Here is a 25,660-nt window from a genome sequence, read left to right as displayed (position 1 = left end):
GATCACTAGGAGATTCCAGCAGAACAGGGCACTTAAAAAAGATTCTGTAAAGGACCAAATAATAAATACTTTAGGCTTGCGAATATGATCTCTGGCAATTAATTGACTTTGCAGCCATAGACGATAACTAAAGGAACAAGCAAGTCCCTGTTCCAGCTTTAAGGACTCTGATAATTGAATTTCATATAATTTTCACTTGTCACAAAATAATATTCTCTTTGTGGTTTTCCCCAGCCATTAAAAAATGCAAAGCTCTAAAATAAAAACAATTATTTTTTAATTGTAAAGTTCTTTTTTAAGCTCGCTGCAGGCTGTACAAAAACAGGTGGCAGGTTGCACTGGATTGGCCCCAAATGCAAGTCCAAGAGGATGGGCTTCAACACCCAGTTGCGTGGTCAAGTTCCTTAAGCAAGGGGCAGGCAGATAGTGCTTTTATGGGAGAGGGATCACACCTGAGGATTGCAAGAGCTGGACTACCCTGATGCACTGGGAGCCCGCTCTTTACCCTGAGCCCTGGCGAATTCTGGCGTCTTGACAGCCCAAGACCTTGGAGACACAGGTTCAGCCTGACCCCGCCCCCAGCGGTTGCCACCGGGGGGGCGCTAGAGAGCGCGCATGCGCCCACCCGGCCTCGCTGCCAATCAGACCGCAGCGCCCGACCTCGCTCCGGCACCTGGCAGCCAATCACAGGTGACAGCGGGCGCGCCAGCGGGGGTGCGGGCGGTGGCGGCGTCTGCGGCGCCGGGGGCCTGAGGAGGCGTAGTCGCCTCAGGCTTCGCCCCGGGAGCGCCTCAGGGCTGGGGAGCGCCTCAGGGCCGGTGAGCTGCCGGCCGTTCTGGGTCCGCCGCCGACGGGGACCGTGGCGCTGCCGGAGCGGTCCCTGAGGGCCGAGGGGAGGGTTTCTCGGGTCCTCACGAGCGGCGGGCCTGGCACGGCTCCGGCGGCCTGTGTGGGGCCGCGGGCCCTCAGGAGGGAGGGTGAGGCCCAGGCCCTGAGATCCCTTTCACCCTCTCCCTTCCCCAATCTGGGCGGGCGCCGCTCTCCGTCAGCCTCCCTCCCGCAGGGGTGGGCCGAGCCGGCCTCCGGGGAAGGGCCTGTCAGGCCTCCGGCCCCGCCGAGGTGTCCTAATACATTACAACACAAAACAATGTCAGGGCAGTTCTGTGACCCGGGCCCGGCGGGGTTCTGGAGATCCGTGGGCCCAGGCGCTGTCAGGAGGGCGCAACTAAAAAAACAAAAAACAAATCGATCTAGTGGCTTCTCCCCTGCCGCTGCGCCTGGGCTATTTTCTTGTTGACTGGGCCTCGGCCCGCCCCCGCCCCCTGTGGGAGCTCCCCTGGGCGCCCGAGGTCCAGGCTTTTGGTTTGGGCAGGTGGCAGATGAGGTGTTTTTTACTGAGAGAGGGGAGGTTGGAGGAAGAGGCTTGTTCGAGATTCTGTTCTCTGGTTGAGTGTGAGACGCCTGGTAAACATGCTCAGGGCAGGACCAGCTAGGGCCTGGGGGATAGAATGTTCCCGTAACACGTGACTCACCCTGACCCTTCTCTCTGCTGGTCTCTAGGATGCGACCTGCTCCTTCCTGGAAAATCTCAAGCCCCCAGGTTTTCAGTGCGCGCCTGAGGTAAGGTGACAGACGTCTTTCTAATGAGGACCGGAGTGGTATCTATCTATCTATCTATCTATCTATCTATCTATCTATCTATCTATCTATCTATCTATCTATCTATCTATGGCTGTGTTGGGTCTTTGTTGCTGCACATGGGCTCTCTCGTTGTGGTGAGCGGAGGCTTCTCTTCGTTGTGGTGCGCGGGCTTCTCATTAACGGTGGCTTCTCTTGTTGTGGAGCACGGGCTCTAGGGCGCACGGGCTTCAGTAGTTGCAGCACATGGGCTCAATAGCTGTGGTTCTCAGGCTCTAGAGCACAGACTCAGTAGCTGTGGCACACGGGCTTAGTTGCTCCGTGGCATGTGGGATCTTCCTGGACCAGGGCTCGAACCCGTGTCTCCTGAATTGGCAGGCGGATTCTTAACCACTGCGCCACCAGAGAAGCCCCCAGAGTGGTATCTTTTTTACCCTCAGCGTTTTTCCTGTTCTCTCCCGGGCTAACACGTTGCTGCCCAGAGAACGTTCTCCTGCGTGGGTGGGAGCCGACCCAGAATGTGTGTGATGACTTCAGGGCACTCACTGGTTCAGCTCATTCTGGAGCCCTCTTAAGTTGCGGCCTTAAAAAGGGGCAGGGGGCTGGGAGCCGGCTTTCACCTGCTGTTATGAAAGGGAAAAAAGTAAGAGCACCATGGATTTTTAAGCTGACTTCTACCATGCAGTGAGGCTAACATGGGCTGATGCACGTGGCCTAAGGTTTCAACTAATGTATTAAAATAATAAAGTGATGGGAGTCCCCTGGTGGCCTCCGGGTTAGGATTCTGGGCTTTCACTGCAGTAGCCCGGGTTCAGTCCCTGGTCGAGGAACTGGGATCCCACTAGCCACGTGGCAAGGCCAAATAAATAAATAAATAAAGTGGTTCATTCAGAGTAAATGTGTTGTGATTTAACATGATTCCATGGGATTAGTTTGTTCATTTCTGTACCCTTTTCCTTAAGGGTTTTATTTCATGAAGTAATTGAATGTGACTGGATGGGCGGGGTATCTGAGTTCACTTAATGCCAGTAAACAAGACTATAGGTAGCTTTATGCCCAGCAACTTGTGCATACAGCTCCCTTGTATAGTTACTTATCTATCACTGTACAACTTTGAGTCCTTGGCTTGACTATACAAGTTTGATTTGACTATACATGCTTCATGGCATGTCAATTTTGCCGTGTTTTGTTTTGTTTTGGCTGCGCTGCGTGGCTTATGGGATTTTAGTTCCCCAGCCAGGGATTGAACCTGAGGCACCAGCAGTCAGAGTGCTAAGTCCTAACCACTGGACTGCCAGGGAATTCCCGTTTTGTTTTTTTCGTTTGCTTGTTTTTTAAATTTTGGCTGTATTTATAGGAGAGCTATTCTGTGTATGACAGTTCAGAGTTGCAAGTACATATGAATGATATGGTAACTTGAAATGTCTGTGTTGTACACATTATCTCATAACTTAATAGCCTGAAAAAACATATTATCTCACTGGTCTAGAATCCAGGAGTGGCTTAGCTGGGTGGTTTTGCCTCAGGGTCTCTCCTTGACTTTTGTTGAATCTAACTTCAGTCACTTGGCTGTTAGCAAGGGGCCTCAGTTCCTCACTCTCTGGGCCTCTCCATGGGGCTGCTCATGTCATGGCTGCTGGCTTCCCCCAGAGCGAGTGATTCAGGAAAGAATTTGCACCCAAGATGAAGTGCAGAGTCTTTTTCAGAAGTTACACACCTTCACTTCTGTCTTTGCTTAGTCTCACAGGTCAACCCTGTGAGAGTGTGAGGGAGAGCTACACAGGATTGAGAATACCAGGAGGCGGGATTCATTTGGGGCCATCTTGGAGGCTGGCTACCATACCCATTAATCCACCATGCCAGCCTTTCTTCATATGGTCTCAGGTCTGTTACTATGAGTGAATTCTTTGGCTTGTGTACACTTCTTGTGTACTAGATCCAATCAATTCTTGTTTGTTCAAGGATATTCTAGCAAGTCTCTTCTTCGGATTAAGTTTTCTGTTTCTCTGGATGGTTCCCATCAGCAAACAGGCTGATTATAATGTCATCTCGCATTAAAAAATCCATCTTTTGATGGCACATCCCCCTTCTGCTTGTTTTATTTCATATTTGCTAGTTATAGGAAAACTTCTACAGAGTTGGCCATATTTGTTATCTCCAAGTCTCTTGTTTTCCTTTAAATCCACTCTTGTCAAGGTCACTAATGAATTCCACAGTGTTTAACTCATATTTTATTTGATTTATTGGCAGCATTTATCAAAGTAGTTCATTTCCTCCTCCCTGAAAATAATTTTTCATTTAGATTACAGGATGCCTCTCTTTCCTGATTCTCCTCTACATACAATTCTCTCACATACAATATGTGACCTTTGGTGTCTGGCTTTATTCAGTTAGCATGTTTTCAGGTTCATCCATGTCATAGATATACAGCAGTGCTTTGTTTGTTTTTATGGCTGAATAGTATTCCATTGTAAGCATATACCACAGTTTTGTTTATCCATTCATCAGTTAATGGACATTTGGATTGTGTGCTCTTTGTGGCTATCGTGAGGAATGCTGCTGTTAACATTGTTTTTGCGTGGACTTAACGTTTTCAATTTTTATGGGTATATACCTAAGAGTGAAGTTGCTGGATCATATGATAACTCTATATTTAATTTTTGAGGTATTGCCAAACTGTTTTCCAAAGTGGTTGTACCACTTTATAGCAATTGCACCAGCAATATATGAGGATTCCAATTTCTCCACATCCTCTGCAGCACTTGTTATTGTTTCTCTTTTTGATTATAGCCAACCTAGTGGGTGTGAAGGAGTATCTCATTGTGATTGATTTACATTTTCCTAATCATGTTAAGCAGTATTTCCTGTGCTTATTGGCCATTTGTATAGCATCTTCTTTGGTGAAATGTCTCTTCGAATCCTTTGCCTGTTTAAAAAAAATTTTTTTATTGTTGTAAAAAACATAACAAATTTTACCATCTTAACCATTTTTTAAAAATTTATTTATTTTATTTAATTTTTGGCCGCGTTGGGTCTTTGTTGCTGGGCACGTGCTTTCTCTAGTTGCGGCAAATGGGGCTACGCTTTGTTGTGGTGTGTGGGCTTCTCATTGCGGTGGCTTCTCGTGTTGCGGAGCACAGGCTCTAGGCACGCGGGCTTCAGTAGTTGTGGCTCACGGGCTCCACAGTGCAGGCTCAGTAATTGTGGCACACGGGCTTAGTTGCTCCACGGCATGTGGGATCTTCCCGGATCAGGGCTCAAACCCATGTTTTCTGCATTGGCAGGCAGATTCTTAACCACTGCGCCACCAGGGAAGCCCCATCTTAACCATTTTAAAGTGTTAAGTATATTCACATTGTTTTTTTCTTTTTTGTTTTCTTGTTTTTGCCACGCTGCACGGCTTGCAGGATAGTTCCCAACCAGGGATCGAACCCAGGCTCCCTGCAGTGAAAGCGCCTAACAACTGGACCGCCAGGGAATTCCCCATTTACATTGTTTTGAAACAGATCTCTAGATCTTTTCATCTTGTAAAATTGAAACTACCCATCCCATTAAAAAACAGACTTTTCCCTCTCCTGCTAGACCATAGTATCCACCATTCTACTTTCTGTTTCTTTTCTATTGCTTTGACTACTTTGGATACTTCACATAAGTGGAAGCATACAGTATTTGTTTTTATGACTGGCTTATTTCATTTAGCATGATGTATGATGTCTTCAAGGATCATGCATATTGTAGCATGTGGCAGAATTTCTTTTTTATGGCTAAATAATGTTCCGTTGTATGTATATATCACATTTTAAAAATTCATTCATCAGCTGATGGACATTTAGGTTGCTTCCACCTCTTAGTTATTGTGAATAGTGCTGCTGTGAGCATGGATGTGCAAATATCTCTTAGAGACCCCACTTTCATTTCTTTTGGATCTATATCCAAAAGTGGAATTGCTGGATCATATGGTAGTTATATTTTTAACTTTTTGAGGAGACTTTATACTGTTTTCCACAGCATTTGCACTATTTACAATCCATCCATAGCACACAAGGATACAGTTTCTGTACATGCTTGCCAACAGTTTCCCTCCACTCCCCTTCCTTTCTCCTGCCTTCCTTCCCTCCCTCCCTCCCTCCCTCCCTCCCTTCCTTCCTTCCTTCCTTCCTTCCTTCCTTCCTTCCTTCCTTCCTTCCTTCCTTATAGTAGCCATCCTGATGGGTGTTAGGTGATCTTTCACTGTGGTTTACATTCACATTTTTCTGATGATTAGTATGTTGAGCATCTTTTCATATACTTGCTAGCCATTTTATATCATCTTTGGAGAAATATCTATTCAGGTCCTCTGCCAATTTTTTAATTGAGTTGTTTTTTTATTCTTCTGTTATAAAAGATCTTTATATATTCTTTTATCACATATGTTAATATCTATATGTGTCCCTTATAACATATCAATGTATATGTATCACATATATATGTGTTCCTAGTCACATATATGATTTACAGATATTTTTCTCCCATTCTGTGGGTTATCTTTTTACTTTCATGACAGTGTCCTTTGAAGTCCAAAAGTTGTCAATTTGATGAAGTCCTGTTATTTTTTCCTTTGTCATTTATTCTTTCGGTGTCTTCTCTAAGAAACCATTTACTCCAATTTTCTTTAAAGAGTTTTTTTAGTTTTAGCTCTACTTTTAGTTTCACAATCCATTTTGAGTTACTTTTTATATATATGGTGTGAGCGGGGGCCAAACTTCATTCATTCTTTCACATATGGATGTCCAGTTGTTCCATCAACATTTGTTGAAAAGATTTATCTGTTCCCCACTGATTATTTTGGTAATCTTACTGAAAATCAGTTCACCATTAATGCATGGGTTTTTTTCTGGACTCTGAATTCTATTCCATTGATCTATTCCGTTGATCTGTTTCTATCCTTATGCCAGTGCTACATTTCTTGATTACTATAGCTTTGTAGTAAGTTTTGAAATCAGAAAGTCTGAATCTTTCAGTTTTTTCTTTTTCAAGATTGTTTTGGTTATTCTGAGTTCCTTGAATTTCCATATGAGTTTCAATTCTGTGAGAAGGCTAGCCAAGATTTTGATAGATCAGTTGTGGGAGTCTTGCCATTTTAACAATATTAAATCTTCTGATCCATGAATGTGGGATGTCTTTACATTTATTTAGGTCTTTAATTGCCTCAACAATGTATTTAGTATAATTCAGTGTTTTCAGAATAAAAAAGCGCTGCATTTCCATTAAATTTATTCCTAAGTATTCTTTTTTCGAAAATTTATTTTATTGAAGTATAGTTGATCTACAGTGTTGTGTTAGTTTCTGCTGTACAGCAGAGTGATTCAGTTGTACATATACATTCTTTTTCAGATTCTTTTCCATTATGGTTTATCACAAGATATTGAATATAGTTCCCTGTGCTATACAGTAGGATCTTGTTGTTTATCCGTTCTATATGTAATAGTTTGCATCTGCTAATCCCAAATTCCCAATCCATCCCTCCCCACAATCCTTGGCAACCACAAGTCTGTTCTCTGTGTCTGTGAGTCTGTTTCTGTTTCATAGATAAGTTCAATTGTGTCTTATTTTAGATTCCACATATAAGTGATATCATAATGATGTTTGTCTTTCTCTTTCTGATAAGTATTCTTTGTAACAGTGTAAATGGAAGTGTTTATTTACTTTCATTTTCAGAACATTTATTGCTACTGTATAGAAACATAATTGATTTTTTTATATTGATCTTGTATTCTGCAGCCTTTTAATTCTAATACTTGTTTTGTGGATTCCTCAGGATTTTGTATGTACAAAATCATGTCATCTCCAATATAGTTTTACTTTTTCCTTTTCCATTCTGAATGCTGCTACTTCTTTTTTTTTTTTAAAGCTGAAATCTTGAGTGTTACATCTTTTTTTTTTTAAACTTTGGGTTTATTTATTTATTTATTTATGGCTGTGTTGGGTCTTCGTTTCTGTGCGAGGGCTTTCTTTAGTTGCGGCAAGTGGGGGCCACTCTTCATCGCGGCGCACGGGCCTCTCATTATCGTGGCCTCTCTTGTTGCGGAGCACAGGCTCCAGACACGCAGGCTCAGTAATTGTGGCTCACGGGCCTAGTTGCTCCGCGGCATGTGGGATCTTCCCAGACCAGGGCTCGAACCCGTGTCCCCTGCATTGGCAGGCAGATTCTCAACCACTGTGCCACCAGGGAAGTCCCTTTTTTTTTTTTTAAACTCCTTTTTCTTGCCTGATTGTCCTGGTTATAGAACTTCCAGTATAATATTGAGTCAAAGTGCGGTAGTAGACATCCTTGTCTTATTCCCAATCTTAGAGGGAAAGCTTTCAGTCTTTCACGACTAAGTATGATGCTAGCTGTGGGTGTTTTACAGGTACCCTTTGATTGAGAAAGTTCCCTTCTGTTCCTAATTGTTGAGGGTTTTTTGTTTGTTTGTTTGTTTGTTTGTTTTTCATCATGAAAAGGTGCTAGATTTAGTCAAATGCTTTTTCTGCAGGCAGGTGTCTTTTTTTGTCCTTTATTCTATTAAAATGGTATAATGTTGATTGATTTTCCTATAATAAACCAACTTTGCATACCTCCATAAATCCCATGTGGTCATGGTATATAATCTTTTTTACGTGTGGTTAGATTTTGTTTGCTAGTATTTTGTTGAGGACTCTTCTGTATTCATAAGGGATATTGGTCGTGTGTGTGTGTGTGCGTGTGTGTGTGTGTGATGTCTTTGTCTGATTTTGGTATCAGAGTAATATTGGCCTCACAGAATGAGCTGGAAAGTTTTCTCTCCTCTCTTAGTTTCTGAAAGAGTTGATAAAGGACTGGTGTTAATTTTTCTGTAGTCACTTTGATAGAATTAACCAGGGTAGTCATCTGATCTTAGGTTTCTCTTTTGGAAAATTTTCTGATTACTAATTCAATGTGTTTGCTTGTTTTAGATCTATTCATATTGATTTTTTTTTTTTACTGAGTCAGTGTGGTAGTTTTTGTCTTTCTAGAATTTGTCCATTTCATCTAGGTCATCTAATTTGTTAGAATAGAATTGTTCATAGTATTCCCTTGTTTTTTGATTAAATTTCTGTGTGGTTGGTAGTAATATCCCCTCTTTATTTTAAAAAATAATATATTGAGGTGAAATTTACATAAGATCAGTGATTTTGAAGTGAACAATTCAGTGGTATTTAGAGTATTCATGATGTTGGACATCTGCTGCCTCTGTCTAGTTCCAAAACATTTCCGTCATTTCAAGGTAAAACTCTTTATCCAGTAAGCAATTTCTCTCCATTTCCCCTCCCCCATATGCTGGCAACCACCAGTCTGTGTTTAGATTCTATGGATTTATCTATTCTGGATATTTCCTATAGATGAAATCATACAATATGTGACCTTTTATGTCTTTCTTCTTTCATTTTGCTTGTTTTCAGGGTTTATCCAGGTTGTAGCATGTATTAATATTTCTCTTTTTTTTTACTTAAAATTAAATTAAAATATTTTTATTGAGGTATAATTGACATATAACATTATACTAGTTTCAGGTGTACAACACAATGATTTAATATTTGTTTATATTGTGAAATCCCTACAATGAGTATAGTTAACATCTATCACCATACATAGTTAAAATTTTGTGTGTGTGTGTGTGTGATGAGAACTTTTAAGATATGCTCTCTTGATGACTCTCAAATATTCAATACAGTATTATTAACTATAGTCACCATGTTGTACATTACATCCCCAATATAACTGGAAGTTTGTACCTTTTGACCCCCTTCACCAGTTTTGCCCACTTCCCCAACCCCCTGCCTTTGGCAACCACCAGTCTGTTCTATGAGCTTGTTTTTTGTTTGTTTTTGCTTAGGTTCCATATATAAGTGAGATCATACAGTATTTGTCTCTCTTTGTCTGACTGATTTCATTTAGTGTAATGCCCTCAGGGTCCATTCATGTTGTTGCAAATGGAAAGATATCATTCTTTTCTCTGGCTGAATAATATTCCATTGTATATATATGCTGCATTTTCTTTACCCATTCATCCATCAGTGGTCACTTAGGTTGTTTCTATATCTTAGCTGTTGTAAATAATCCTGCAGTGCTTCAGTGAACATGGGGGTGCCTTCATTCCTTTTATGGTTGAATAATAGTCTGTTGTATGTATAGAACGTGGTTTATCATTCATCCATTGATGAGCATTTGTGTTATTTCCACCTTGAGGTTATTGTGAATAGCGCTGCTATAAACTTGCACGTACATTAGATATACTTGTTTGAGTACCCGTTTTCAATTCTTTTGGGTATATATCTAGAAATGGACTTGTGGGGTCATATGATAATTCTGTGTTTAACTTTTTGAGGACTTACCAAACTGTTTTCCACAAAAATCCTGATTTTTGCAAGCCTTTGGTTAATTTCCAGGATCTAGAAAGCTTGCTTTTGACAGTTTTTGCTGGTGTTTTCTTTGCTTTTATGTAGTTTCCTTATTCCATCATTCCCTCTGACATCACCATAACATTTAACAAATTGACATTGTCATTTTTTTTTTAAGGTGTCTTTTTTGTGGTCCTCCACAACCCCTCTCTTTAAATCATTCTCCACTCACCTGATACTTCCAGACCCTCTCCAAATTCTTAGTCTTAGTGAAAGGAATTGCCTCAGAACTAACAGGCCACTTTTAGGTTGAACTCCTACCTTGCTCATATCTCCTTTGTGGATTCTTCTAAGATGCTGCTCTTGGGAGGAAAGGAAGGAAAAGCGAAAGTGGCTGAATTTCTCTCCTGCCTGCCTGGGTGAAATGTAGTACTCTAACCATACTGTTCTAAGAAAAGGCTTCCCCAAACTGTTGGTCCTCATAATGACATCTGGCCATAGTCATCCTCCTGAATCCCAGGATTGCAGGGCTCTCACATTTGGTATAACAGTACACCTCAGTGGCTCCCAGACTTGAAGAAAATTGGTTATATCCCAAGTTTGAACATTTCCTACCTTTTCCCTCACCCTACCTTCTTCTGTTGAATTATTTTTATCCCCTTCTAGATAATTATTTTCTTTTAATGAATATTTGAGTGCTTATTGTATGCCAGGACTGCTCTTGGCCCTTGGGAGAAATCAGTGAACAAAACAGACAAAAACAAACTAAAAAACAAAACAGAATTTCTCCTGTGGAAGGAACTGACAGTTCAGTGGAGGAAGAAAGATAGTCAATATAATAAATATGTACATTCTCTTGTGAAGTAAAAGGTGATGTTATGAAACTAGGAAAAATATAATAAGAGTAGGGTCATAGGATTGAATGTTGGGTAGGTAGGAGTGTTGTGATTTTAGATAAGGTGGTCAGAGTAAGTCTCTTGGAATAGGTAGGTTTGGACATGGACTTGAAGGAGATAGAAGTGTTAGCCATGGGGATATCTGGAAGACAAGAATTTCAGGTGGAGACTTTGAAGGGAGCAGCAAGGAAGCCACTGTAGCTGGATTGGAGTGAATGAATGTTAGAGTAGAGAGAGGAGAGGTCAGAGAGGTAGCAATAGTGGAAATGGTGGGACTTTCCTCGTGGCACAATGGTTAAGAATCCACCTGCCGATGCAGGGGACATGGGTTCGAACCCTGGTTCGGGAAGATCCCACATGCCGCGGAGCAACTAAGCCCGTGCGCCACAACTACTGAGCCTGCGCTCTAGAGCCCGTGAGCCGCAACTACTGAGCCCGCGTGCCACAACTAGTGAAGCCCGCGCGCCTAGAGCCCATGCTCCGCAACAAGAGAAGGCACCGCAATGAAAAGCACGTGCACTGCAAGGAAGAGTAGCCCCTGCTCACGGCAACTAGAGAAAGCCTGTGCGCAGCAATGAAGACCCAACACAGCCATAAATAAATAAATTTTTTAAAAGAGAGAAGCCCTCAGGTGATGGAAGGGGGTTTACGTCAGGGCGACCTCAAAAATAAAATAAAAAAAGAAGAGTGGAAATGGTGGTGAGGGTCTGTAAATCCTTACTTTTTCTCTCAGTCCATTCTATAAAAGTAGTCATGTTTTTTGACAATGAACAACCTTGGCTTAATAGTTGTTCTCCTCCTAGACTCCCAGGCTAGATTAGACTCTATTTTTGCGTTCCTTTATCATCCTGAGCTTATTTGTGAAAAAATATTTGTTAAAAAATATTTATGAAAAAATTACTTTTGTTTTGCTCAGTTGCCCTAGGATAGAATCCAAATGTTTATGGCAGTTTTAAGGATCCCGTGAAACTCCCATTTCCCCCAAGGGTCTGTGTTTAATGGATGTTGAATTCTAAGGCAGCAACTGTATGGGGTTAATGGAGTAGAGGGAAGAAGGAGTGGTGGAGAAGGGACTTGAGTGCTGTGGTGGGGAGAGAGTGATGGGGTTGGGACAAGAATCTGGAGGAGCAGTAATGGGTCAAAAGAGTCAGGGGCAAGGGAAGATGGTGAGGGTAGGTACCAGAGGAGTCCTAGTGGCGTAATCTCAGGAAGTTACTTAAGAGGGACTGATGCCTGAAAAAATCTGGTGTGTGGCTATAACAAAACCCATTTAAAGGGCCATTGTTGAAATGCAGAGGAATAACCTGGGAGGTGGGTCATCACCCACTGTTCTCTCAGCTATTTTTGGAGTGAAACCTCTCATTGGCTCCTTCCACAGCCCTTGGCAACTTTCTTGGTGAGGGAAATGAAGTGATTTTTGAGGACTCATCCCTTAGATCTAGCAGGTCTTGGCATGTCCAACCTCCCTACCCCGAATTCTCAAGATTCTGGTAATTGTAGAAAATAAGGACACTAGAGGAGAAGTGATAAGAAAATTCCCATGGTTTGTTGTTACTCTTGTCCTAAATGAACGCATTCATTAACTTATTTGTTTTATGTATCATTCTTTCTCCACTCTTAATTAATTTTTCATCTCGGATGATTGGTTGGATGAAAAGTTAATCAGTATGGTCAACAGCTAAAAATTCTACTAAGATCAGTTAGGTGAAAGTTCAGCAATGTTATTGGAACCCAGTTTATTTTTATTTTTTAAAAACAACAGAATTTATTCCCACAGTTTTGAAGGCTGGAAAGTCCAAGATCAAGGTGCTGGATGATTTGGTTCCCCACTGAGGGCTCTCTTTCACCTTCTTCCTGTGTCTTCACATTTGGGGGGGTGTTGGGGGAGATAGAGAGGAAGCAAGCTCTGTGATGTCTCTTCTTGGCACTAATCCAATCATGAGGGCCCTCATGACCTTATCTAAACCTAATTATCCCCCAAAGACCCCATCTTCAAATACCATCACATTGGGGGTTAGGGCTTCAACATGTGAATTTCTGATGCGGACAAGGTTCTCAGAGTAAATTGATAGAAAACATGGAATTAATGGAGCACACTCTGCTCTACAAATAAAGGTTCATATTGATGAGAGTTACTATTTATTAATTCATTTAACAAATTTTGTATTTGTTGAGCTCCCATGCTATGCTAGGCAATGGTCTTTGTGCTGGTGATCCAGCAGTCAACAAAAGACAATTCCTGCCCTTTGGAGTTTACATTTTACTGGATAGACAATAGAAAATAATCAAGATAAATAATGTTTATAATATATTAGGTGGTGATAAAGGCTTATAGGTGGAAGAGAAGGGAAGAGAAATTGGGAATGTGAATTAGAGGTTGGTTGGAGTATTTGAGAACCTCTCTGAGAAGAAGGCTTGGAACAGAGCCCTGAAGGTGGTGAGGGGCCAGCCATGTAGGTATCTGGATGATGAGCATTCATATTAGAGGGACAACAAATATAAGCACTCTAAGTAAGGTAAAGTGTTTAGTTTGTTGAAGAAATAGCAAGGAGGTTAGTGTGGTTAGAGTGAAGTGGATGGGGGAGAGGAGTATGAGATAATTGCAGGGGACAGTATGTAGGGTTGGAAGTGTGGTCTTATAGGCATTGGAAGGACTTGGCCTTTTACTGAGTGAACCAGAAAGGCATTGGAAGGTTTTGAGCTGAGCAGTGATGCAGTCTAATTTGTTTGAACAGCATTACTTTGCCTACTATGTGAAGAGACAGGTGGAGTGAGGGACAAAGCACTGTTGGGTTTAAGTTTAGTGGGGAAGTCAGGATTAGAGAGAAGTTTAGGAGACATCAGTGTTGAGTTGGGGTGAGATTATCAAGAGAGTTCATTCCCAATTTGCTAGCCTGTGCTAAGCGCTTGACATTGAATTATGCTATTTGTTGACCATATGTAGGTACTCTTACTCTGTTCTTTGAAGTTGACACTTCTTTTCTATATTAACATATATGAAATCAGTATGTGTGACTCAATTTAGATATGTGCATTTAATATAAATTTTCTTCCAATTCTACTACAAAACAAGATGCCATTGAATATTTGATGCTTTTTCTTTTTTTCAAATAAATTTATTTATTTATTTATTTTTGGCTACGTTGGGTCTTTGTTGTTGCGCGGCTTTCTCTAGTTGCGTCGAGGGGGGGTTTACTCTTTGTTGCGGTGCACAGGCTTCTCAATGCGGTAACTTAGCTTGTTGCGGAGCATGGGCTCTAGGCACACGGGCTTCAATAGTTGTGGCTTGCGGGCTTAGTTGCTCCGCAGCCTGTGGGATCTTTCCGGACCAGGGCTTGAACCCGTGTCCCCTGCGTTGGCAAGCGGATTCTTAACCACAGCGCCACCAGGGAAGTCCCGATGCTTTTTAAAAAGAGCTGTTACTTTAAGTCTAAGAAATAAGGATTTTTGCCTTTAAGATACAGAAACACATTTAAAAGTTATAAATTTTCCAAAACAGATGTAGCTGGTTAGAATTCCAGCTTAATCTTCTTTGACTCCGGACCCCATGTTTCTAAACACTGCGCAATGGTGCCTTTTTTTTTTTTTTAATGTCTGAAACATTTATATTAACATATTTCCCTACATATTTCCATACAAATACAAATATAAGATTTTTAGAAATTTCATGTAATGTCTGAAACATTTATATTAACATATTTCCATACAAATAACCCAATGAAAGTTTAGTATTAGTTGTTTTGTTTGTTTGTTTTTTTATACTGCAGGTTCTTACTAGGCATCAATTTTATACACATCAGTGTATACATGTCAATCCCAATCGCCCAATTCAGCACACCACCATCCCCACCCCACCGCAGTTTTCCCCCCTTGGTGTCCATATGTCCATTCTCTACATCTGTGTCTCAACTTCTGCCCTGCAAACCGGCTCATCTGTACCATTTTTCTAGGTTCCGCATACATGCATTAATATACGATATTTGTTTTTCTCTTTCTGACTTACTTCACTCTGTATGACAGTCTCTAGATCCATCCACTTCTCAACAAATGACTCAATTTCGTTCCTTTTTATGGCTGAGTAATATTCCATTGTATATATATACCACAACTTCTTTATCCATTCGTCTGTTGATGGGCATTTAGGTTGCTTCCATGACCTGGCTATTGTAAATAGTGCTGCAATGAACATTTGGGTGCATGTGTCTTTTTGAATTACGGTTTTCTCTGGGTATATGCCCAGTAGTGGGATTGCTGGGTCATATGGTAATTCTATTTTTAGTTTTTTAAGGAACCTCCATATTGTTCTCCATAGTGGCTGTATCAATTTACATTCCCACCAACAGTGCAAGAGGGTTCCCTTTTCTCCACACCCTCTCCAGCATTTGTTGTTTGTAGATTTTCTGATGATGCCCATTCTAACAGGAGTGAGGTGATACCTCATTGTAGTTTTGATTTGCATTTCTCTAATAATTAGTGATGTTGAGCATCTTTTCATGTGCTTCGTGGCCGTCTGTATGTCTTCTTTGGAGAAATGTCTATTTAGGTCTTCTGCCCATTTTTGGATTGGGGTGTTTGTTTCTTTGATATTGAGCTGAATGAGCTGTTTATATATTTTGGAGATTAATCCTTTGTCCGTTGATTCATTTGCAAATATTTTCTCCCATTCTGAGGGTTGTCTTTTCGTCTTGTTTATGGTTTCCTTTGCTGTGCAAAAGCTTTGAAGTTTCATTAGGTCCCACTTGTTTATTTTTGTTTTTATTTCCATTACTCTAGGAGGTGGATCAAAAAAGATCTTGCTGTGATTTATGTCAAAGAGTGTTCTTCCTATGTTTTCCTCTAAGAGTTTTATAGTGTCCAGTCTTATATTTAGGTCTCTAATCCATTTTGAGTTTATTTTTGTGTATGGTGTTAGGGAGTATTCTAATTTCATTCTTTTACATGTAGCTGTCCAGTTTTCCCAGCACCACTTATTGAAGAGACTGTCTTTTCTCCATTGTATATCTTTGCCTCCTTTGTCATAGATTAGTTGACCATAGGTGCGTGGGTTAATCTCTGGGCTTTCTATCTTGTTCCATTGATCTATGTTTCTGTTTTTGTGCCAGTACCATATTGTCTTGATTACTGTAGCTTTGTAGTAGAGTCTGAAGTCAGGGAGTCTGATTCCTCCAGCTCCATTTTTTTGCCTCAAGACTGCTGTGGCTATTCGGGGTCTTTTGTGTCTCCATACAAATTTTAAGATGATTTGTTCTAGCTCCGTAAAAAATGCCATTGGTAATTTGATAGGGATTGCATTGAATCTGTAGATTGCTTTGGGTAGTATACTCATTTTCACAATGTTGATTCTTCCAATCCAAGAACACGGTATATCTCTCCATCTGTTGGTATCATCTTTAATTTCTTTCATCAGTGTCTTATAGTTTTCTGCATACAGGTCTTTTGTCTCCCTAGGTAGGTTTATTCCTAGGTATTTTATTCTTTTTGTTGCAATGGTAAATGGGAGTGTTTCCATAATTTCTCTTTCAGATTTTTCATCATTAGTGTATAGGAATGCAAGAGATTTCTGTGCATTAATTTTGTATCCTGCAACTTTACCATATTCATTAATTAGCTCTAGCAGTTTTCTGGTGGCAGTTTTAGGATTCCCTGTGTATAGTATCATGTCATCCGCAAACAGTGACAGTTTTACTTCTTCTTTTCCAATTTGTATTCCTTTTATTTCTTTTTCTTCTCTGATTGCCGTGGCTAGGACTTCCAGAACTATGTTGAATAATAGTGGTGAGAGTGGACATCCTTGTCTCGTTCCTGATCTTAGAGGAAATGCTTTCAGTTTTTCACCATTGAGAATGATGTTTGCTGTGGGTTTGTCATATATGGCCTTTATTATGTTGAGGTAGGTTCCCTCTATGCCCACTTTCTGGAGAGTTTTTATCAGAAATGGGTGTTGAATTTTGTCAAAAGCTTTTTCTGCATCTATTGAGATGATCATATGGTTTTTATTCTTCAATTTGTTAATATGGTGTATCACATTGATTGATTTGCGTATATTGAAGAATCCTTGCATCCCTGGGATAAATCCCACTTGATCGTGGTGTATGATCCTTTTAATGTGTTGTTGGATTCTGTTTGCTAGTATTTTGTTGAGGATTTTTGCATCTATATTCATCAGTGATATTGGTCTGTAATTTTCTTTTTTTGTAGTGTCTTTGTCTGGTTTTGGTATCAGGGTGATGGTGGCCTCACAGAATGAGTTTGGGAGTGTTCCTTCCTCTGCAATTTTTTGGAAGAGTTTGAGAAGGATGGGTGTTAGCTCTTCTCTAAATGTTTGATAGAATTCACCTGTGAAGCCATCTGGTCCTGGACTTTTGTTTGTTGGAAGATTTTTAATCACAGTTTCAATTTCATTACTTGTGATTGGTCTGTTCATATTTTCTATTTCTTCCTGATTCAGTCTTGGAAGGTTATACCTTTCTAAGAATTTGTCCATTTCTTCCAGGTTGTCCATTTTATTGGCATAAAGTTGCTTGTAGTAGTCTCTTAGGATGCTTTGTATTTCTGCGGTGTCTGTTGTAACTTCTCCTTTTTCATTTCTGATTTTATTGATTTGAGTCCTCTCCCTCTTTTTCTTGATGAGTCTGGCTAATGGCTTATCAATTTTGTTTATCTTCTCAAAGAACCAACTTTTAGTTTTATTGATCTTTGCTATTGTTTTCTTTGCTTCTATTTCATTTATTTCTGCTCTGATCTTTATGATTTCTTTCCTTCTGCTAACTTTGGGTTTTGTTTGTTCTTCTTTCTCTAGTTTCTTTAGGTGTAAGGTTAGATTGTTTACTTGAGATTTTTCTTGTTTCTTTAGTTAGGCTTGTATAGCTATAACCTTCCCTCTTAGAACCGCTTTTGCTGCATCCCATAGGTTTTGGGTCGTCGTGTTTTCATTGTCATTTGTCTCTAGGTAGTTTTTTATTTCCTCTTTGATTTCTTCAGTGATCTCTTGGTTATTTAGTAACGTATTGTTTAGCCTCCATGTGTTTGTCCTTTTTACGTTTTTTTCCCTGTAATTCATTTCTAATCTCATAGCGTTGTGGTCAGAAAAGATGCTTGATATGATTTCAATTTTCTTAAATTTACTGAGGCTTGATTTGTGACCCAAGATGTGATCTATCCTGGAGAATGTTCCGTGCGCACTTGAGAAGAACGTGTAATCTGCTGTTTTTGGATGGAATGTCCTATATATATCAATTAAATCTATCTGGTCTATTGTGTCATTTAAAGCTTCTGTTTCCTTATTTATTTTCGTTTTGGATGATCTGTCCATTGGTGTAAGTGAGGTGTTAAAGTCCCCCACTATTATTGTGTTACTGTCGATTTTCTCTTTTATAGCTGTTAGCAGTTGCCTTATGTATTGAGGTGCTCCTATGTTGGGTGCATATATATTTATAATTGTTATATCTTCTTCTTGGATTGATCCCTGGATCATTATGTAGTGTCCTTCCTTGTCTCTTGTAACATTCTTTATTTTAAAGTCTATTTTATCTGATATGAGTATAGCTACTCCAGCTTTCTTTTGATTTCCATTTGCATGGAATATCTTTTTCCATCCCCTCACTTTCAGTCTGTATGTGTCCCTAGGTCTAAAGTGGGTCTCTTGTAGACAGCATATATATGGGTCTTGTTTTTGTATCCATTCAGCCAGTCTGTGTCTTTTGGTTGGGGCATTTAATCCATTCACGTTTAAGGTAATTATCGATATGTATGTTCCTATGACCATTTTCTTAATTGTTTTGGGTTTGTTTTTGTAGGTCCTTTTCTTCTCTTGTGGGAACACTTAGAGAAGTTCCTTTAGCATTTGTTGTAGAGCTGGTTTGGTGGTGCTGAATTCTCTTAGCTTTTGCTTGTCTCTAAAGCTTTTGATTTCTCCATCAAATCTAAATGAGATCCTTGCCGGGTAGAGTAATCTTGGTTGTAGGTTCTTCCCTTTCATCACTTTAAGTATATCATGCCACTCCCTTCTGGCTTGCAGAGTTTCTGCTGAGAAATCAGCTGTTAACCTTATGGGAGTTCCCTTGTATGTTATTTGTCGTTTTTCCCTTGCTGCTTTCAATAATTTTTCTTTGTCTTTAATTTTTGCCACTTTGATTACTATGTGTCTCGGCGTGTTTCTCCTTGGGTTTATTCCGTATGGGACTCTCTGCGCTTCCTGGACTTGGGTGGCTATTTCCTTTCCCATGTTAGGGAAGTTTTCGACTATAATCTCTTCAAATATTTTCTCTGGTCCTTTCTCTCTCTCTTCTCCTTCTGGGACCCCTATAATGCGAATGTTGTTGCGTTTAATGTTGTCCCAGAGGTCTCTTAGGCTGTCTTCATTTCTTTTCATTCTTTTTTCTTTAGTCTGTTCCGCAGCAGTGAATTCCACCATTCTGTCTTCCAGGTCACTTATCCGTTCTTCTGCCTCAGTTATTCTGCTATTGATTCCTTCTAGTGTAGTTTTCATTTCAGTTATTGTATTGGTCATCTCTGTTTGTTTGTTCTTTAATTCTTCTAGGTCTTTGTTAATCATTTCTTGCATCTTCTCAATCTTTGCCTCCATTCTTATTCCGAGGTCCTGGATCATCTTCACTATCAGTATTCTGAATTCTTTTTCTGGAAGGTTGCCTATCTCCACTTCATTTAGTTGTTTTTCTTGTTCCTTCATCTGGTACATAGCCCTCTGCCTTTTCATCTTGTCTCTCTTTCTGTAACTGTGGTTTTTGGTCCACAGGCTGCAGGATTGTAGTTTTTCTTGCTTCTGCTCCACAATGGTGCTTTTGTAAAAATACTCATCCTTTACATGTGATTTCACCTAGTGATTAGTTGTTGGAGTTTTGGGGTTTTTTTCTTTTTTTAATAGAAGAGATCAAAATCAGCATAGGGCAAAGCTATGATTCTAGAGTTGTATAGACTTGTAATCATAGGTTTTTAAGCTGTCATTTATCCTCTTTGACTCTCAGTGTCCTTATCTGTAAAATAAGGATGTTTATAAATACCCTAGAGTTTTGGAGAGAATTAAATAACGTATTTTTCTGTACTTAACTGTACTTTTTTTTTCTGTACTTAACTATGTTTATACTTAGGTGGCAGTTTATATAAAGGAAGCACTGGGACCTGTGGCCTCACCCTTCAAGAATAAAAAAATTTAGAAAATGGAACCACCATGTATGTTATGTGAAGAACAAGAGCCAGAACCACAGAAAAGCATAGAAGAAACCAAACAAGTAGACGATGAAGATGATGAACTGATCTTTGTTGGGGTGGAACATGTAAATGAAGATGCTGAGCTGATCTTTGTTGGGATGACCTCAAATTCAAAACCAGTTGTTTCAAACATATTGAACAGAGTTACCCCAGGTTCGTGTTCAAGGAGAAAACAGTCTGGTCACTTCAGAAAAGATAATGCTCACAAATTGCAGCCTATAAGTCATGTGATGCCTACATCAGAAGCAATGACTGTCTTACCAGTTTCTGACTCTGAATCAAGATCAACAGATAGTCCTATTATTATTGAACCTTTGTCTAAACCTGATTATAAAAATAATTCACCACAAGTCGTGCCTATTAGCTCTTCAGAGTTATGTTCTCCTCCTTTGATTACCTTCACAAGTTCATTGCAGCATCCAGTAGGAGCAGCACTTTCTACGGGAGGTATGAATAAAAGTCCTCGTGTAACAAAGCGACTTTCCACTTCTGAAACAAATAGCACAAATCCCAAAAGGCCTAAACTCAATAATGGAATCATAGGGGGACACTCTTTAGCTCTGGCCCCTTCAGGTATCTTTCATACAATGACAGCTCAGCAAAGCACACCCTCAGACAGTGTTCATACCTCATTAAGCCATGTTCAGAATGGAGAACCTTGTCCAACAGCTTTTCCAAAGGACAGTGTTCATTGCAAGCCTATAAGTCCTTTTGGGGAAAATGGACTGGCAAAAACAGACTTTTCAAGTCTAGCAAGTCAAAACAAGACTGTTGATCCCACGAAAGGAAATCTGATTGTGTTACTTCGTGACTTTTACTATGGACAGCATACAGGAGATGGGCAGCCAGAACAGAAGACTCACACAGCCTTTAAATGCCTCAGCTGCTTGAAAGTTCTAAAAAATGTCAAGTTTATGAATCACATGAAGCACCATTTGGAACTTGAAAAGCAGAGGGGTGACAGCTGGAAAAACCACACTACCTGCCAGCACTGCCACCGCCAGTTTCCCACTCCCTTCCAGCTGCAATGTCACATTGAAAGTGTCCATACTTTCCAGGAGCCCTCTGCAGTCTGTAAAATCTGTGAGTTGTCTTTTGAAACAGATCAGATTCTCTTACAGCACATGAAGGACAATCATAAGCCTGGCGAAATGCCCTATGTGTGCCAGGTCTGCAATTACAGATCGTCAGCCTTTGCTGATGTAGAAACACATTTCAGAACATACCATGAAAACACTAAGAATTTGCTTTGCCCATTTTGTCTCAAAATTTTCAAAACTGCAACACCATACATGTGTCATTATAGAGGACACTGGGAAAAGAGTGTTCACCAGTGTTCCAAATGCCGGCTACAGTTTTTAACTTTCAAGGAGAAAATGGAGCACAAGACCCAGTGTCATCAAATGTTTAAGAAGCCTAAGCAACTAGAGGGATTGCCTCCTGAAACAAAAGTTGTTATACAAGTGTCACTGGGACCTCTTGAACCAGGATCAGTGGAATTAGCATCCATTACTGTGAACACATCTGATTCTGAACCTTCACCCCCCAGGTCTAAAAGTAGAATTTCAAAAAAACCCCATTAATTCTACTTTCAGTAAATCTGAAGCAAATACTTCAATCAAAGTTAAAAACCCCACTAAAAACAAAAAATCCAAATCATAACATTATTCAATAGCATCAAATATAGTGAAACCAATGGATCATTTATGAGGTTTTTCTAAAAATTCATGAAGTACAATATTGTTTGATCTGAATTTTGAGATATTATTTTAAAACATATTACCTGATTTTCATATAACTATCTGGCTTAACACATGAAAGGTGTGTGTGTGTGTGTGTGTGAATGGGGGGGGAAGAGAGAGAAAGAGAAAAGTGAAAACCTATTTATTATTTTGGTATTTCGTGTTATTTGTAAGTTTGAAAGCTCTGCTATACATATAATCTGTAGAATTTTTTAACAACTTAATTTTATTTTCAAATTTTTCCATGCCTTGAAGATTTCAATATTAACTATAGCCTATAGTTAGGCTATAGTTAGGCTAACTATAGAAATGGTTTTGTTATGGTGTGGTCCCGTTTGCTGCTGAACTCTCAGAAGTGCCTCTGTTGTGCTGATCTAAAATAACCTGACTCTGAAAGCCTTGGTGTGGAGAAGTTGATGGAGACCCTATGGTGTGAATAGGGACCAGAAACAGGGAATTCAGTAAGTGGAGAGCAGTGGCTCCTTGTCCCAGTTGAGGAAGGGGCACACTTTCACTCCAGGCTTGGAGCCAAGGCAGAAGGAACACTGTCTCAGACTGTCTTTACCTAGCCCAAGGACATCCAAGGAAGCCAAACCATTAAAATAAAATGCCTATGTTTGGTGAGGGGCCCCTGCAGGCATCAAGCAGGTACTGTGTATCATTGGCTTCAGATGGGGAAGCAGAGATAATTAATAGAATGGGACCTGGTGCCAGGGGACCTCCTTTTGAGTGATCAAAAGGGGAATTTGATTTGTTCTCTCACCTCTCCCATCTGGCTGGCCTTTAGTCAGAATGAACTAGCCATATCTCTCTCAGTCAGCAGTAAAGCAAGTTAAGGTTCCCAAGGAAAAAAATCCCTGACATCCATAGTTTGATCTGTATTGGACCCATAGTTTTAACTGAAAAGGGCCAAACACATGGAATCTGTCCAGTTTATGAATAGGGCTAAGTTTAGTTCTCTTACCCTTAAGCTGGAATGGGGTTGTCCAAGAAAAGTAGGAATAGTGGATAAAAATAGTTAAGAGTGATTAAACCCATTATAGGACTTTTCCTAACACATTTCCAATTATATGTATCTTACCCTAATGGAACATGTGAAGTTTGCAATTTTGTATCTTGCCTTGGACATGAATGTATTACAGTTAACAGTTAATTCTTTGTGTGTATAATTTCCCATTTTATCAGACTAATACTGAGTTTGGGTCTTACTTGACACACTCCAATGTGCCAGAAGTGTCTCATTTATTTCAGTAATTATCAGGTCATAGGGTTATTATCCTTTATTTGATCTATCAACTGTCTAATCTGTGATTATACTTGCCGGAACCTTTTTCCTTGCCATCTCCAAGGGCTCTTTCACAGAACTGGGGTACCCTCTAAGTATTGGTTCCTGAACATCAGCAGCCTTGGTTGCCTCTGTGGGTTCCTGGAGTTGAGTCTCCCTAGGCATGTTTTAGTGCCATCCCTTCTCACTCCACCTCCAGCCCAGGTACCTAGCAGCCTCTGTGCACCACTCAAGGAATCTGGGATCCTGGCTGTAGACCTGTGCCAGGAGAAATCTCTCCCTTTTGCTGTTGCTTTCTCCTCCTCTTTAAAGGTACTTTATCTCTCCCCACTCCTTTTTCCCCCTCCTCAATCTAGTTAAATTTTCTAAGCTTTCACAAAATGCTGGAAAGCTATAATCATCAAGGGGTTAGCATCCCTCATAGAATTGAGGAGGAAGGACTACAGATAACAAAGTTGTTGTGAGTATATCGTCCATATTTTAGATAATTTCCTGAGTGTAGATTCCGTTATATTTATTTGCTCAATGCTTGATTGATTGATTTGCACTTTGAATATTTTACTAGGCCTTTCCAGTTAGTTTGCTTGGGCCAAAAGCACTTTGGTAAAATTTCAGCTTGAACCCCTTTAGGTGTAGAAAGAGTGTGTGTGTGTGTGTGTGTGTGTGTGTGTGTGTGTGTGTGTGTTCTGGTCTCAGGTGGAAACTTCTATATATAAATAGATGTGCAGACTTTTGCATACTTATCTCCCTTATTCTGTTTCTATGGTAAAAATATGAAATGTTTTAGTTCTTTGTGTTTGTGGTTGCTTAGTATTATCAACCCTGTTACTGTTGTTTGCTCTAAAGTATGCTCCTAAGGAGTACAAGTTGTTATTTATTGCCAACTAAGGTTCCAGTGATATGGCCCCTGACTACCTCCTCTCTTCCATTCTCTGTCGTGCTACTTACTCTGCCATTTTCCCCACTGGTGCACTATTTTTGACACACTGGCCTTGCTTTTCCTCAAGCAAATTCCATTTCTTCCCGATCCAAAGACTTTGTAACTGCTGTTCTCCTTCTTGGAATGCTCTTCCCCTAGGCCTGCATGGCTTGCTACCTCGCTTAATTGTTTGACACTTCCTTCGGTATATTGAGCTTCACCAGTGTTGTTAAAATCACACAGTGAAATCTCCAACCCACCCCCCTTTTTTTCCTCCTCTTAAACGCACTTTAAGTCTCCACACTCTTCTTCCCTATCAGTCTAAATTTCCTAGGTTTTCACAAAAAGCTGGGAAAATTATCAAGGGCTTTGCTTTTCTCTTCGAATTGAGTTTGCTTGAGTCAGTTTCTGTGCCTGCAAATAGAAGACAATAGTGAGTTGAGTTCTTTCGAGAGCTTTCTCTGTTTTTCTATTGATACCTCTATATTTTTTTAAGGCAATGTCACTTTGTTTTGTTTACAAATATATTGAATATCTGTCAAGATTACTATTTTGTTACTGCCCTTTGTGAATTTCCTTGTCTATTTTGCTTGTTCTTTCAGATAAAATTTATTTTATTAATGTTGCCAAAAATTGCAAGTAAAATTAGCAATTATAGAAATAAAATGTTTTTTTGAAAAAGTGTTTTCACTATGTTGTCTTTTCACCAATAACATGGCATATTTTTAGTTTTATTTGTAATCTTATTGCATTGGCCAGGACTTCTAAACAATGATGTGTAAATGGGCTTTCTTATTCTTGGTTTAATTAGAAATGCTTTACCATCAGAGGTAATGAGTATATGGCTTAATGAATTTCTATTTCTATCTTTAAAATTTAAAGAGAATTGTTTTATTGGATAGTTTACAACATCCGTTGAGACAGTCATTTTCCTTCCTTCCTTCCTTCCCTCCCCTCCCTTCCCTTCCCCTTCCCTTCCCTTCCTTTCTTTCCTTTCTTTCACTAACCCAAGGTTTTGCTTGGCTGGATTCACAACTTTTCTATTAGAAACCTTCCTTTCGTGAAACAAAAATAATTCCACTTGGGGTTGAATATTATCCTCTCAGAATCTCATTTCATTTCTCATTTCTAGTATTGGAATTAATTTCCTCTTCCCCTTACTAGATTTGCCACAGTTTTATCAATGTTTCTGATTTACTTTTTCCAAGAAGCAACCCTTGCTTTATTATCCCAACAAGTTTTATCTGTTACCTGTTTTTGTCTCAATTCATTATATACCTTCTACTTTCTTTATGATTGTTCTTTTTTATAACCTTGTATTTTAAAAGCTTTCTTTTTTTCTTTTTAAAAATTTTTATGAAAACAGAGTTGATTTACAATGTTGCATTAGTTTCAGGTGTGTATCAAAGTGATTTCAGTTATGCATATATATCCTTTTTTAGTTTTCCATTATAGGTTATTACAAGATATTGAGTATTTTTTTATTTAATAAAGGATTAGGACTTTACCTACCTTTATTTAAATAACAGTTTTGTCTGAATCCCAAATATTTTGATGCATATATATATATTTTTTT

At 39.7% G+C, this 25,660-nt stretch overlaps 1 protein-coding gene across 4 annotated transcripts; it reads left to right on the top strand.

Annotated features, from left to right (window-relative positions):
• Positions 1 to 635: 635 nt before the first annotated feature.
• On the top strand, positions 636 to 21,843 carry LOC137776974 (zinc finger protein 280B-like). Of its 4 annotated transcripts, none has more exons than XM_068563702.1 (3): positions 636 to 690; positions 1,561 to 1,620; positions 20,018 to 21,843. In XM_068563702.1, the coding sequence occupies exon 3, from the start codon at positions 20,087 to 20,089 to the stop codon at positions 21,719 to 21,721; it is 1,635 nt and encodes a 544-aa protein (XP_068419803.1). In that variant the 5' UTR covers positions 636 to 690; positions 1,561 to 1,620; positions 20,018 to 20,086; the 3' UTR covers positions 21,722 to 21,843. The 4 variants fall into 4 exon arrangements, with proteins under 4 accessions (XP_068419803.1, XP_068419802.1, XP_068419804.1 ...); XM_068563701.1 differs by lacking the exon at positions 636 to 690 and adding an exon at positions 733 to 818; XM_068563703.1 differs by lacking the exon at positions 636 to 690 and adding an exon at positions 1,036 to 1,119.
• Positions 21,844 to 25,660: the final 3,817 nt, after the last annotated feature.

This window comes from Eschrichtius robustus, chromosome 14, assembly GCF_028021215.1.
Source record: "Eschrichtius robustus isolate mEscRob2 chromosome 14, mEscRob2.pri, whole genome shotgun sequence".
Classification (NCBI taxonomy): domain Eukaryota; kingdom Metazoa; phylum Chordata; class Mammalia; order Artiodactyla; family Eschrichtiidae; genus Eschrichtius; species Eschrichtius robustus.
Note: the sequence above shows the minus strand (reverse complement) of the source record. Positions and strands in the feature narration are given on the sequence as shown.

Bases quoted from the DNA above. Each gene is read 5' to 3' on its own strand.
- LOC137776974 (XM_068563702.1), top strand. From the start codon at position 20,087: ATGGAACCACCATGTATGTTATGTGAAGAACAAGAGCCAGAACCACAG.